The sequence below is a fragment of the Neodiprion pinetum genome, chromosome 1 (genome assembly GCF_021155775.2).
Source record: "Neodiprion pinetum isolate iyNeoPine1 chromosome 1, iyNeoPine1.2, whole genome shotgun sequence".
In the NCBI taxonomy this organism is placed as follows: domain Eukaryota; kingdom Metazoa; phylum Arthropoda; class Insecta; order Hymenoptera; family Diprionidae; genus Neodiprion; species Neodiprion pinetum.
Genome location: NC_060232.1, coordinates 29,221,257 through 29,235,753, shown reverse-complemented (window position 1 = coordinate 29,235,753; position 14,497 = coordinate 29,221,257). Strand labels below are relative to the sequence as shown.

The 14,497-nt window shown below is 47.9% G+C and overlaps 1 protein-coding gene across 6 annotated transcripts in view; it reads left to right on the top strand.

Moving 5' to 3' along the window:
- sano (serrano) overlaps positions 1-14,497 on the top strand; it is a 109,400-nt gene that overhangs the window by 76,492 nt on the left and 18,411 nt on the right. For all 6 annotated transcript variants that reach the window (XM_069136962.1, XM_046615600.2, XM_046615626.2 and 3 more), the window contains 2 exons: positions 11,465-13,181; positions 13,246-13,435. In XM_069136962.1, coding sequence (XP_068993063.1) covers positions 11,536-13,181; positions 13,246-13,432 — 1,833 coding nt within the window. In that variant the 5' untranslated portion in view covers positions 11,465-11,535 and the 3' untranslated portion in view covers positions 13,433-13,435. The remainder of the gene's footprint in view (positions 1-11,464; positions 13,182-13,245; positions 13,436-14,497) is intronic.

Genomic DNA, 14,497 nt, shown 5'->3' with positions numbered 1-14,497 from the left:
GATACATTATTCATTAGCGTGTCTCGTATCGTGGTTATGGAAAGTGATATTATCTTCGTGACAGGCGTCTTTCCGTTCCTTCCTTGGGCTTGGCTGTAAACCTCGCGGAGTCGCCCTCCCAGGAACTTTTGATACGCTGTCGGAAATCCTGCTCGATATTACAGCTATATGACGCCTCGAGGATCCGTGGTCGTCGCGTCGTGTCTCGCACAGTCCGTAGTCACCGTGGTCCGAAGAGCGCGGCCTATACGTTTCTACGTCGTACGTGAAAACCGATCGACTCTTCTTTTTATGGATGCAGCGTTTATTGCCCTCCTTTATCCCGCATTTACGCACCAGTTAAACATACGAGATCGCGTATTAACGGCAAGTAGAATTAATTAATTAATTAATTAATTGACGTATAGCTATGTTTACAGTTCAGTTTCGTGTGAACATGACCTCTCGACGTCGAGTACCATAGCATTGGTGGTTGTTGTACGTATACTCGTACCGCAGAAGCTGCCGTCTTGATACCATCTGATATTATTACGGAATTCCCCCGAGTGCAGGTGGAAAAAAGCTGCAAAGATTGACGTACCTGGATAAGTAAGTCTTAGGAACGTCATAGGACTTGCGTCAAAAGTACCGGTAACGTTACAGGCCACGCTATTCGAGTCTCGGGAGAGAGGAAATCTTCCCTGGGTAAACACTATTGTGGTGGTGATGCGGCAGTGAGCCTTCGAAGCGTAGTAAAGTCCGTTGCCAGGTTCCACAAGTCGACAACCACCGTTGCTCCGCGACATATTTTCCGGGAAAAACTTGATCCGTGTCTTGTGCCATGGTGCGGATAGCGATGGAACGGAGCCAGGCAACGCGGCTGCATCTCTCGTTTGAGGGGAACGGATCGTTGAAACGGCGACGACGACGTAGAAAATTTAAGGAATTTTGTATTCCAATGGCGTACCGAGGCCACGTGGCCGGTTGAAAGGCTTCCTCGAACTTTCTACCATTCGAATCGTCCCGTCCCGGTTGACTTACTTTGTCCGAAGTGAGCTTCTTTATACCCATCGCTAAACGTGTGACGTCATCCCCGCCGGTGGCTTCCTGCTCCGTTCGTCTTACGCTCTGGACATCTCTTAGCGCAACGATTACTTTGCTACTTTTTGTCACGATTTTTTACCCATCTCTGTTACCCATACCTCGGGTACCGGCGAGGAACGATGTCCGGGGCTGTGGGTAGAAAATATTCATCAATTCTTGGGACGACGCTCGACGGTGCCGGAACCGCTAATCGCGAGACATTACGAGAGACCGGCAACTCTCAATGCTGACTGGTCAGAATTCACTACGCGCAATTATATGCCTGTGTTCTTATTGTGACGGATCTGTATGTCGCTCGCGCATTGCCACGTGTCCAACTTTTACCGTATCTCACGAGGGTAGGAAGTTCTGCGACGATTCATCCCGCAGCTAGGTAATTGGCAATCTTGTACTGAGATGTATACGCGCTTATAAAAGACGTCTATTCTGCACACGTTCTCATAGATTATCAGATGCTTTTTATCTTTTATTTTTCTCTCTTCTACTCTCAAAGATATCGGTCCTTAGTGTGAAAGCGGGGAGTCAGTCCTGATCGCGAGCTTATCGCGCTCCAGGGCATCGCTTGATGATGATATAACTGCCCTACGATCCACCAAGTTGGAAAATACCGTGACACATTTCTAAAAGTCATTCGGAAGCGATCATCGTTTCAGATATGCAAGCGATGTTACACGAAAATCTAATATCGTTTCAATAACTGACTATGGAGAATGACTTTGGTGTCGTTTCAGAATGAAATATTGTAAAATATTTGAGGAAAGAACAGACCTGCGGTTAATGGTGGAAAATTTTCATAACGAGATTAGAACCGATTTCGTAAAAATCTCTCCCCTCGATACTCTTCAGCTGTGGTACACTTTTTTTCTCTCTTTTCAATTAGCCATGGATTGCTGTATGCAAAAAACAAGCCGATGAGGTGGTGAACGTTGAACGATGAATGCAACGCGCAGTATCCATAACAGTGTGACAAACCGAAAACTGGGTCAGTTTTCAGTTGAAGTTAGAAAACGTTTAGGTATTCACATGCATACGTGCATTAGGCCGAGGTCTGACCATGCCAGAGCAAGAATTGAAACGCGTTTTACTACGCGGCTGACGGAGGAGGTGTTGTGTCGACACTCGAACCGCAACCCGGACTGGGAGAGAAAGACCGGTCCTTTGTCCTTCGAGGTGTACATTCTGAGAAAAGTAAAATGGGTCAAAGGGTGAATAGAACAAAGAGATGCCGACGTGTTTCCCCCCATTTCCCATTGCCTCTTCAAACTTTGAACGGTTCTTAAACCGAGGCGCTCCTATAATCCGGTCCGACGTAAACGTAGGCGGCGGCTCCACGGAACGTAACTAAATTTCTTTAGTCCAATTGTGGAAGACCTTGGCTTGGGCTCTCTTTACCAACCTAGCCTCGCTCTGCTTTGGCGTGTACATGTACGTTGTACACATATATATGTATATCTCAACTCCGTGACGTCCGAGTTTATTACCAAAGCTTCCTACACGTGTAGATCAGGCACGCGCGTGTGAATGTATTTGCGATTGTGTGGGTATACGCGCCGGAGGTAATCGATTTGTTCCAAGACACGTTCTTCAAACGACTCTCGGCCGAACGTCCCCGCGTTGAAATCACCAGGGTAGAAATCTCGGATCTCGCAGACGTACGAGTACCGCTGAGGATTTCGTTTCGACAGATTCGGGGAAAGCGTATAATCGTTATAGCGAATCCAATCAGGCTTAGCATTGGCGAGAACCATCTTGCGGCATGCCCTGAATTCTACTTTAGGCGAAAACCGATCAACGCGAAGTGCAAGTAAACTCTAGAAACTCACATTCGATGCCACGTTCATTATGCCTGCCACATGGCGAGTGATCACGCGGCGTTGAATTTCGCGCGATACTTCATGCCATGGGAAAACAATACGAGGTCTTGATCTCTAGGGCTTCGCGGCTATTGGTCTCGTGATCGACCAAGAAGGCGAAGAAGATCGGCTCGAGGAAACCTTGGAACCTTGGCGTGGCGCGGTGGGTAGAGATAAAACAAGAAGCTCGAATCTAAATATAACCTGGACTACGGAACTTGCACAGCTCGGCTCGCCTCCTAGGCAGTCCTAGAAGTCCTGGCAGTCCTCACGCTCCACGTCCACCTCCTATTATACCGCTACAGATATATCTAGGCTTCTGGAATCACGTTCACCATTGACAGAGTGAATATTGTTCGCGTTACGTGAACGGAATTTCATAAAACGATTAGGTATATTTTCCGGACGTCGTTAACCTTTGGTCGAATGTTGCGTTGTAACATATTATTTTCACTGTAAATCGTCGCGTCGCAGGTGTGATTGAACTGGAACGATAATCGTCGCGGCGGAAATTAGTTTTCCAACTTTTCAAAATCGATCCAGACGTTCACCAAATGCCATTATACCTGCTCGTTAAGGTGGGCTACGATAGTCGCCGGTTTTGTTCGCCGCGAAGGTGCGACGCGTGGAATTTAATTGCTCCTTGGCGACGATCATGTACATTAAACGGCCAACTTTTGTCGCACGCAGTTAGAAATTAGCGAGATCGCGGCTGGACGGTGAGAACCTAATCGTAAAACCGGACTATTTCGAGACTACGTGTAATTATTTGTGCCTGAATGGTCATCGTAATTTCTGCGGGGTATTGCGAACGATCTTGCAGATGCCTGCCGTCTCTGTGTATGAACCCAGATTTAATCGCGATTTCACGACTTCCCAGATTCGTACGGCGAGATTTCGTTTACTGGGTTAGCGTTTTACTCGCGCTATTATATATCAATCAATCACCGGCTCGGTTGCGAGTGTGAACAATTTTCGACGGAACCTAGATTTTAAAGTTTCGATGAATTCGGTAAAGTTACGAAACGGTTAGGAGTCGGTTGCACGTCGCGAGATAAAATTTAACTCAATTTTTTCTTTGGAATTTAATATATCTGCGGATCTCGGGTTCCGAGCCTTGGAAAATTTGACGGTAGGTATATAAAACTCGAAGCTGAACAGATACGAAGCAGATTAGAGACGAGGTTGGCTCCGGAGTGAGCCTGGAGCACAGCCAGGAAGAGATGATATCTCTGCGACGGTTGGTCCCCGGTTAATCCTTCTTTTTTTCTCTCCATCCTCTTTTTGCGGTGACCGCGAGTTCCAGCTGCTCTCGTGGAGGTTGCGGCTTTGTTACGAAACTAAGTCGAAAGCGAAATGCTCTCTCCTATCCACGCGGCTCTCTTTCACCAGTCCTGGCCCAGTGTCTGATCTCCTAACCGCGGTGGGGGAGTATCGCTGGCCTCGAGGTAAAGAAGCGAGGAAGGCACGATCATCGACGATCGCTGAAAGTGAAGTTTTGTGGCGTAAAGGTGTATCGCTTGCTGCGTACCGCTAAGTGAGCATCGGTAATCGGTTACCACGGCTTCTTCTCGCGGCTCGAACTCCGTTCCGTCGGCTAGCTATAAGCTCCGAGCTTTCTCCGGGTCACGGTTCTTGAGCTACAGTTAATCGATTCACCATATGAAATCGATGAGTTATGAACCGTCGATGACGACCTGCGGGACTCGAAACTGGTCCTGATGTTCCAGGAGGAGACCCGCGATCCGGTCGTTGTCTTCAACGGTGCGTGAAGAGCCCCGACGACTATAAGGAACTGGAAGATACTCGGTACCTTATACCTACCTCGGTTCTCGGAGGTAGCGACGCGGAGGCATTCGCCAAGGTCGGGTATCTTAAAAATCGTGCGTCGCCACGCGATCCTGTTTTTCCCGTGATTTTAACGATCCGCGTTTATATTATGTGTCATAATATTTTTTTAACCTCAAGTTGTAATTAACGCGGCTCTCCGTACGTCGGTTAAACCGGCGAGCGTCACCGCGCCGCGTGAATCGGTTTATACGAGAGATTCTTTCTTTCTTTTATCTCTCCGCTCTCCCACCTCGACTTGGAAAAGACTTATCCGGAAATCCTAGAGCACACTGAACGTGATTTGTTACCTCTTAACGACTTTCCTCCGAATCACCGAGCCAAGTTCTCCGTCGACGCTACGTCACCGGTATCTTATACCGTGTCCTAAAATACCGATCCGCAAATATCCACAGTCAACGAACTGATTAAAATGAGTCATTAATCAGATTTACTTATCTTTCAACTGACCCACCGCAAAAATCACCACGAGGCTGGTGTATCTTTCCTTCCGATTATCAGCCGCGGAAATACTTCACATACATCCGTGTGCAAGTTTATAAAAGTGTTCACTCGTGCACACCGCGAATCATTATTCCAGCACCCAAGTGCCGCGAAGTAAAAAAATACCACCATCGACTAGCCTGGCGTCGCGTCGTGACGGCCGAGTCCTGACTCGATTACGAAAGTCGATCATTGCCATTGGCTTTCATCACGCACAGCCATCACGTGTGGCGGTACGAAAGGAAAACTTGCAACGCCAATGGCTATACAATAACCGGATCAAAATTTTACCCAAGTGTTCTCTTTCTTATGCTGTAGCACGTTTAATGTCACTGCAGCTTCAACGTCATGGCTGCGTACTCTTTGCTGCAGCAATCAAGTGCAGTTTAGTGCACTAAAGAAGCAATTCCAAGTTACGTACACACACATGTATGTACGAGGACAACATCCACGGCTTTCCACGGTCCATGAGGCTGCAGCTTGCCTGCTGACTCCGAGCGACGTGATTATCAATTTTAGAAAATTATATTAGTTATTGCTCGAGAATAATTAGTTCGGTTTTACTGCGGACTCGTCGTTAAGTTACAGTTTAACGAAAAACACTTGAGCTTGGGATGAAAACGCATTGGTCAGAGAAGCGTCTCGATGCAAATATACTCGATATGATAATCCGGAGAGATTAAAGTCTAAATATACATGGATTGCAATTAATGCTTGTTTACTTTAAATTCAGGCTTCGGTTTTATAACGATGAACGTACGTTCTTCGTAAATTTTTGTACATTATGACCTGACAAGCTACGGGGACCCAATGATGTTACTGTTTTGTCATCCCAGTTTTGAAACATTCTCTGCACCGTTACTGCATATCTTTTTTTTATTCGATTTATCATTCGTTGCGAATATTCATGGAGCATTATAATATCATTGATGTGAAAAAGAGGAGGAATATTGAAGGATTGAAAATAACTCATCAGATTGCTAGAATACTGTTCAACATTCGTTGAACTGCAAGAGTGATTACAATCTTCGACAATTTATATTAACGCATTTTCCCAAAAGCCGTATTTCGTCAAATTGTCACCCGAATCGGAATTAGCGATTATACAGTATTTCTTTATTTGTCGGGCTTACATTTAAATGAATAAATATCGATTCTATACATCGAATAATAACCAAAATAGAAAGGTGATTCTTAGATATGAAAAAAAAAAAATTAACCGAAATCTTCACTTATTACTTACAAAGTTTAGTTTTCTTTTTCTTACATTGATAAGTAAGTCTTTAAAGTTTTCGGCTGATAGTATAAGCAGCAGGTACCGGCAGCACGTTGAAATAAAAAATAAGCAAAATTTATCTAATAAAAAACTATAGTTTCTTTCATTAGTTACGTGAAAGAAATCAAAATTTGACATCTAGACGCCAGACTCAAAATTTTTGATCCTGTGCCGAGAAATCAATTAAACGAGCTCGGGCCGATCTCGCTACAATTTCCAAGTTCAAACAGGATGAGAAGCAACGACCTTTTGCGGTTGAAACTTGAATTTTCTCTCGCCCGTGGGTATATTCGTACATAGGTACGTATAATACCTACCTATACAGGTATATTCAGGTTCGTGCAACCTGAATAGTCACGTATCTTGACGACGCGTCGTGTTACTCAACTCGCCTCTGCATGCATTATACGTAGGTATACCCTGCACTGTAAGCGGCGCGGGGTTTTGTGCCGCGCATAGTTTGTGCCTCTGATTATGTAGATTACCGTTGCAAGTCGACCTTTGTATTCCAGCTGAATATTTATCCTCCGCTGCGGCTGTGCATTGTTTCGCAATTTTCTCCACCTCCCTGGGGGTGCGGGGGGATGAAGAGGCGAGGAAGGGGATGAAAGGAGCCGATCGGCGATGACGATCGCGGTGACAAGGTACAAAAATTTCTTCCCATGCGTATCCGCGACGCTTACCTACCTTCCCCTACCCTCGCGTTCTTCTTACACTCATATTTTGCACCGTCGTGCCAGGATTCAACGTAATTACCCGACCCGTCGACGTGTAACATCGACGTTCTGGCTTGCGGCCAAATTAAGTCTCCGATACTTCGACCGACGGTTCTAATCGAAAGTGTGAAACGCGTGCCTGCGTGTCAGTTTAATTTCTCATGCACCGGCAGCGCGGATGGCGTGTTGATAATAGATACATACTGTCGAACGGCCGCTCAACTGCCGCTGATCGACTCGCGGGGGACTTTTATTTTTGATTCGGGATATGGCCGAGCGAATACCCCGCAGGATTTCTGCCTGCATATGCTCGATACGCGATACGTTACGGAACCTCGTCTCGTTGCCGAACTCGTCCGGAATGAACGAACGTTACGTAATCGCGAACATTGTGGCAGCCGGTCCTAGGACTTGTCTGCTCTCCCTCGCAGTCTAGATTTCCTTGGTAAACACCGTCATTATAATTCAATTTAATATTAATTTCATCTCACAGTCTCTGTAAAAGCGACGCTCAATGCTCTGCAGTTTCGCCTGCAGCAACCGGCCTCTCGTTTCAATTCACACACGGCTCTGTCCGAACGCTCGAAAAACGTGCCACTAATGAAACCGAACTGCTGAGGATCAGTCTCAGCCTTTCCTTCATCCGCACATTGTCCCGTAGTCGTTATTTTACAGCATTTTTGCTTACCGTCTATTATACCGATGAGAACTCCTGCGAGCGAATGATGGATGCCGCAGTTTTTCATCCTCCATTGCACAAGGAAGTCATTATACTTACACGTAAAGAAAGGGAGGAAAATTGGACGTATAATTTTTGCTCGAGTTAAGGACTGATATAAAATAGCGACGAAAGAAGATGCGAAGAAAAATCGACCAGGCTGTATATATATAAATTTCTGATTAATTGTAAAATGAGTTCCCGCTATTATCAGAAGCGCACTTTATCACGCGACCATGTCCAATTACTATTGCAAAATCGTCCGGCTCGAGACGATCTGATCTCCGCCATCTGTAACACCGGCGGGTCAAGATTTTCTAATTGGTGCAACGGGTAGAGATTTATTGAGCGCAAAACGAGCCTGGAACACATCTGTACCGAGTGAAACTGGCTGTAGTAAAACCAGCTGGAGATTCCTGCCTCACCTCGGCAAATTATAACGCCTTGCGTGAATTTCGCATTGCGACTTTGAAGCGCCCGGAAGACGACGATCCGGAGCTGCTGATTTCGCCGTTGCAGCGTTGGACGAGCATACGCGTTCATCGTTTACACGTGCAGGGATTTCGTCGTTCTTTGGTCTTTCTTTGGACTGCACGCGGATACCGTTTCGCGATGTAAATTTTTCCCTCGTAGTTATCGCCGCTCTATACCAGCTGAACGTTCGAGTTCTTCGGTAATTTCTCAACGGGTGCCTCTCCGTGGGTTTTACGTAACGCGCTAAACCTTTCTCCGTGGTGCGATGGTCCAGGACCAACACAGGCGGTTATTAGCCAGGCACGAGCACTCCTGAACACATCGAGCAGCAGCAGCAGCAGCAGCAGCCTTACGTAATAATAATAATGATGATGATTGCTCGACTAGTTTGTTGGCCTGCTCCAAATCACGTTAGGTTTTCGTGTTTTCGTTCGTTCGCTTACCGCTAGAGTACAGTTGGACCGAAAAGAGAAAAATGACAAGGAGGAGGATAAAAAAGTATGAAAAACAAAAACAACCTACAAAACTGCGACTACCGCCTGGCCTGAAGACGTGAAAGTTTACGCCCAGGTTGGTCTATGTCTCGCCGATTCCATCCGCCGTACCGCAGCCGCAACACCTTTAAGCACGCTGAGATACTTTAATTGCCATAGCGACGATGTGTAGGAACCGATGCATAATTGCAGCGCTTGCCTTGCCTTGGAGAGTGTTGTAAATGATCATTACCAGATATTAGAACCACTGTAAAATGTACCGCGTTTGTAGGCACAACATTATACCTGTATGTCCGTACTAGCGATATGTACCTACTGCGTGAATAGCACCACCTTTCGTACTCTCATTTACAACCATCAGGCGAGGCTCACTTATTTTGAAGAGGTTACTTATACCCACCACGGAGGTAGATTTTCACATTTTTAAACAGCCCGTAACTATCCCAGCTTCTTTACACGCAACGCGGTTATATTCGCTAGCGCGCTTCAAACTTTGAATGAAAAAAATATATATATATATATATACGTATACGAGTATATACATATATATATGTGTGTGTGTGTGTGTGTGTGTGTGTGAAAGAGGTTAAAAATTCTGTAGAAATCAGCGGGATCCTTGACTCCGTAGCGTGTGTAAATTGCAATTATTATTACGCGGTATGCAAATCTTCTTGGTTTTACACGTTTCCACCTGATCGGCCGCGCTCTTTTGTAATATGGATTTTATATATTATACTAATGACGAATTCATCCGAGGCAAAGCAAAACACGGTGAAAAGTTGTTGAAAATAGTTCTTGGAATCAACTATAACATCAAATTCGACATCGGAATCGGCTATGAATCGAGCAAGTCACGGCTTGTATTCGATTGAAAAACTCGATCACGCGCGCATCCTGCAACAAGTATATACCTAACCTAACGAGCTTATACCTATGTAATATTTTTTGAACGCAACCTCATTCGGTTGGTCATTATTCTCAGAAGGGATTACAAAATCTGTATTGCTCGGTAAAAATCCTCTACAGTTACCCCGGCGAGCGTGAAGCGGGTGTCAAAGTTCACCTCTTACAGCGACTCGCTTGGCCTTCGAAAGTGCGGCTGCATTAAACGAACGAATGTTAAATCCCCCGTGTCAACCTGTCCGTCGTCTCGAGTCCCTCAAGGAGTTATTCTTATCCGTCCCGTGTACAGTAATCGCCAAAATAAAATCTCGGTCGAAGACCGCGGCGTTCGAAGGAGGGGGGGAACCTGCAAAGTCGCGTGGGAGAAATAGCTTGCAGAGCTGGCGATCGCTAGAGGAAATACTACACGCCTTATAGTCTATACGGGGACAATTTGCAGCATTGAAGTACCGTACCGAGGCGCATAAATAAACAAGGAACGGCGCAGGAACGCGTCTTTGAAATTGTGTTGGTGCCACGGCCTGTTTACAGGCGGCTCTGCAGACCAGATAGAGCCGAACGACTTCCTAGAGGCGCGCCTGTCACGACGCCCTGGGTCATTGGTCACCCGGGTCTTATCTCCCACTGACCGCAAACCATCTTTGCGACGTGCTGACCGTCTCCAAAGGCTCCGGCACTCGCCCGCGACTCTGGGTGTTATCAAATATACTTTGTTCTCAACCATCGACTAAACTACCGTCGCGGCCACGGTCTTCTTTGGTCAAGCGCGGAAGATCGGGGACGGACGGTTAATTAAACGATATTGGGTTACGTCGACGCGTATCCAGTCACCGCGGATTTCGTTGGAAGTGCAATACCTCGGTTTTGCACTTTCGAGGATATCATTGATCAATGTATTTTTATGCCATTGATTTCGCAGAATTTGCGTGGACGAAGATGTGGTCTTATTTCAAGTCATCCTAACACTTGGTTGGAAGTGCAACGCGTTGGAATTTTCGTCTTGAAAGATATTCGTGATAAATATGATGCCGCAGATAGTATAATTAGCTTTTCTTGTATTTCTGGGAACATGTATGTTCACCACGTAACGAACGGCATGCTTACTCACGATAAATAGAAGCGGTTGGTATATCTTGATACTTCGCAATGCACATGCAATGATGAAAGAATTAGGTGAACAGCATTAGATAGCAAAATGTCGAAAGTGTTTTATCGATTGTACAACCAATTAGGTTCGACTGACGATTTAATAACTCAAACACGCAACCATTCGCGATCACTAAATGCTCGGAGATTTTGTGCGGTACTCCGATCACTTCTTCCTTGGATTACAAAAGTATCGAGGGGCTATTGATCGCTCAAGAAATCAGTGGTAAATCAGTTTGAAATATTTTTTTCTCCACACGTGTAATAAGTTTACCTTGTCGTACGAAAACCAAGATGCAAATTTTATCCGGTACAGCGATTGAGCTTCTGAAATTCATCTGCCCCGCATTACAGCTGGAACTACAATTGTTGCAGGAAGGTGGTAGAAAGTAGAAAGTAGAAAAGGAAGTGGAGAAGTCGAAGATAAATGGCATTTTTGAAAAAATATATATCGTCGCCCTTTGTTTCAGATGGGGCATAGAGGCGCGTGGATCCAGAAGTCGCAGTATCGGTAAGGGGCACCTGCGTCCACCATCAGGGGATGGCAGCGACCGATGGTCAGATCGTGGTGGCAGCGGCGCGATGGGCGGAGGAGGCGACGTACCTCCGTGACTTCGTGACGAAGCACCGTCTGCCAGCAGTGATAAAGATAACGAAAGGTCAGTACGGTGGATTTGGAGTGCCGACGTTGCCGGCGCCGAGTTTGCAGAGTACGGCGCTCCTCGCGTCGGCGGGAAGGCGACGGAAGATCGTCGCCCAGGCGGTAAAGATAAAGGAGGGGCGAAGGGTGGTGGGCGTCGGGCCGAAGTTGGCGATTCCGGACTCGTACACCGGGTTCTTCGAGATCCTGAGCGAGGAGGGCCGGGCCGTTCGGGGAATAGAGTCGGTCAGCGAACTGTCGAGGCGATGCCCAGAGGAGGGCGCCCTCGTCCGGGAGACCATAAGGGGCATCGGGTGCAAGGTTGACGAGGCCGGGATCGTGATACCGGAAGGTTCCCGGACGCTACCGGCCGGCGAGACGATCACGACCGCCGGCGAGGTGACGATCCAGGGCAGGGGTCGGTTCCTGCGGTGCGTCGACTGCCGCGGGGACAGCGTGCTCCTCGGCATCGAGCAGCGGGGCAGATTCAGCGCCCTGGCGAGGGAGGACAACATCAGCGGCGTCCACACGGCCAGGGCGCTCCTGAGCAAGCGGCTTCCGCTAACGGTGAGGCTCGTTCACGGGCAGCCGCCGCGGGGCCTCAAGTCCTCGTCTCACTTCCTGCCGGAGCTGCGACTCCTCTCGACCTTCGAGGAGGAGCACGTGTTCGCGCTTCCGCTCCAGAGGGACGGCGCGGCGGTCGCGCTTCCGCTGGCGGCGCCCCTGAAGCTCGTCAAGGCGAGGAACGAGGAGATGCTGCGCTCGATGCCGGAGCTGACGCGCCTCGTCGAGCGGGGATCTCGCCTCGTGGCCGACGTCGCCGACCGCGCTCACGTGCTCGACGGTCGCCTCGGCGAGGGCAAGCCGAGACTACCGAGGAGCGGCGGGTTCCTCAGGCGGTCGGCGAGTTCCGACAGCGCGAATCATCAGCAGAAGCATCACCACCATCACCACCATCATCATCATCATCATCAGAGCAGCCACAGCAGCCACGGGCACGGTTACCGGGACGAGAATCGGGTGCCGCCGTCGTACACGGAGGACTACGACGAAATCGATCAGATATACGACTACGTTCGCGGCTTTGCTCCACTTCCGAAAAGCGTTCGATCGCCGTACGAAAGCGCGAGCAGCAACAGCCCTCCGCTTACTCCCGTCACCGTCAGCGTCGCCTCGATTTTGGACGACAGACCCGAGCCACCGCCGATCGAAACGATACCGACGAAGAAGATACAGGCTGAGAAACGGACCCGACGCGCCGTCAAGGAGACGCCTATGCCCAAGGTTGAGAAGCCGCCCCTGGCCAAGCTCTACGTAAAGAACAGCGGGACTCACAGAGGGCGTCCGTTGATGAGGCAGAAGAGCGCATCGCCGTTGAAAGAGACGCCGCCCGGTTACAAGGGCGGCTCGCCGCTCTTCAATATCCGCTATAAAAGTCTGACCAATCTCCAGCAGGCCATGGAACTCGATGGCACTCTGGACTCCAGTCATTCCGGGGGTCGTACTTCCGGGGATTCCGGGGCCGGGGCCAAGCTTCCGGAGAAGAGGCAAGTCTCTTTGCCCGAGATTTTGAGGGGCGCTTTTTTACAACGTTCTCGTTTTCTCGCGTAGGTCCAGACGGCTCAGCAGACCTCGTTCGCTCACGAATCTCGTATGGGAGCTTCGCGGAGGTAACGGAGCTTGTTCTGGAAAGGAAACAACGGCCGCTGCTGCCCCACCTCTTCAACCGACAAAGTGCGGACCCCGCTTGGCCGTAACAGTCATGGCGCCACGACGCGTCGGCACGCTCTACCTCTAGATCGTGAGTATAAGTAGCCTATCTTATCGATTAACGATTTCCCGTGCTCTTTTGCGAGCTACGCTGGTTCATTCCAGGCCTGTTGACATTTAACCTGGCGGTGCGAGAATCGACCAAATCGTGCACGGATGGTGCGTAATATAGTTTCAGGTAGATGTCATTCGACGGTCTCTTGTAAGGCAGGTTTTTTTAAATACCGGCATGCCACATCGGCTCGACGATGCTGCTTCATTAAACCCCTGCGAACTTGTTAATAATTATGTATTTCAGCGCTGCTGCCACTTTACAGGCAGAGCGAAAGACGGAAAAAAATTTACACAGAATCCGGTTAGAAGTAACGGCTTTATATATATATATATAATATGTATATACATGTACCTCTTGTTAATCGCCTAGCAGAATTCTTGCGGCTACCGAAGTGTTTTAAACCTCGTGTCTAATATGCATGTATTAACTGCGTGTCGAGAAGAGGAATATGGCACTCGTGCATATTATAGTCGTACAACGTGTCTAGCTGGGATTATTTAAGCCTCGTTGGTAGTAGCTACATAGTTAAAGGGGTTGCCACCATTTACCATCAACCCGGACGGTGTGAAAAAGTGGCGAAAGTGGCAAGTTTGCACAGCGTATTGAAATAATGGTTGAAGTCACAAATGCAGTCAGGCAGGTGTTTCTAGAAGTGCAGTGGTCATAAAACAAGAATCATCGAGGGTTGTTACGTGAGAAACGAGGGACCATCCGCTTAGACTGCTCAGGTCCTGGATCGTCTAATGGGGGTTTTTATTACGTGTTATAAAATCCTTATTGCCTCTTCCTCGGGGCTGACGAGGTGGATTTGTTCAGGAGATACGAGACCATGGCTTCTTTGTAGCAGCATCCCCACGCAACGTCGTTCTGTAAAAAAAAAAATAAATAAAAAACGAAACGGCGTACCAGTGATTTTCAAATTTTCACACCGAACGCGCTTAGGCTGCTTCCACGAAACGAGGCTACGGTCGATCGATACCTTCGGTAGGTATTATAAAGCTCGAGGCGTCGTTTGTTGTAATATTTTTTGACACAACA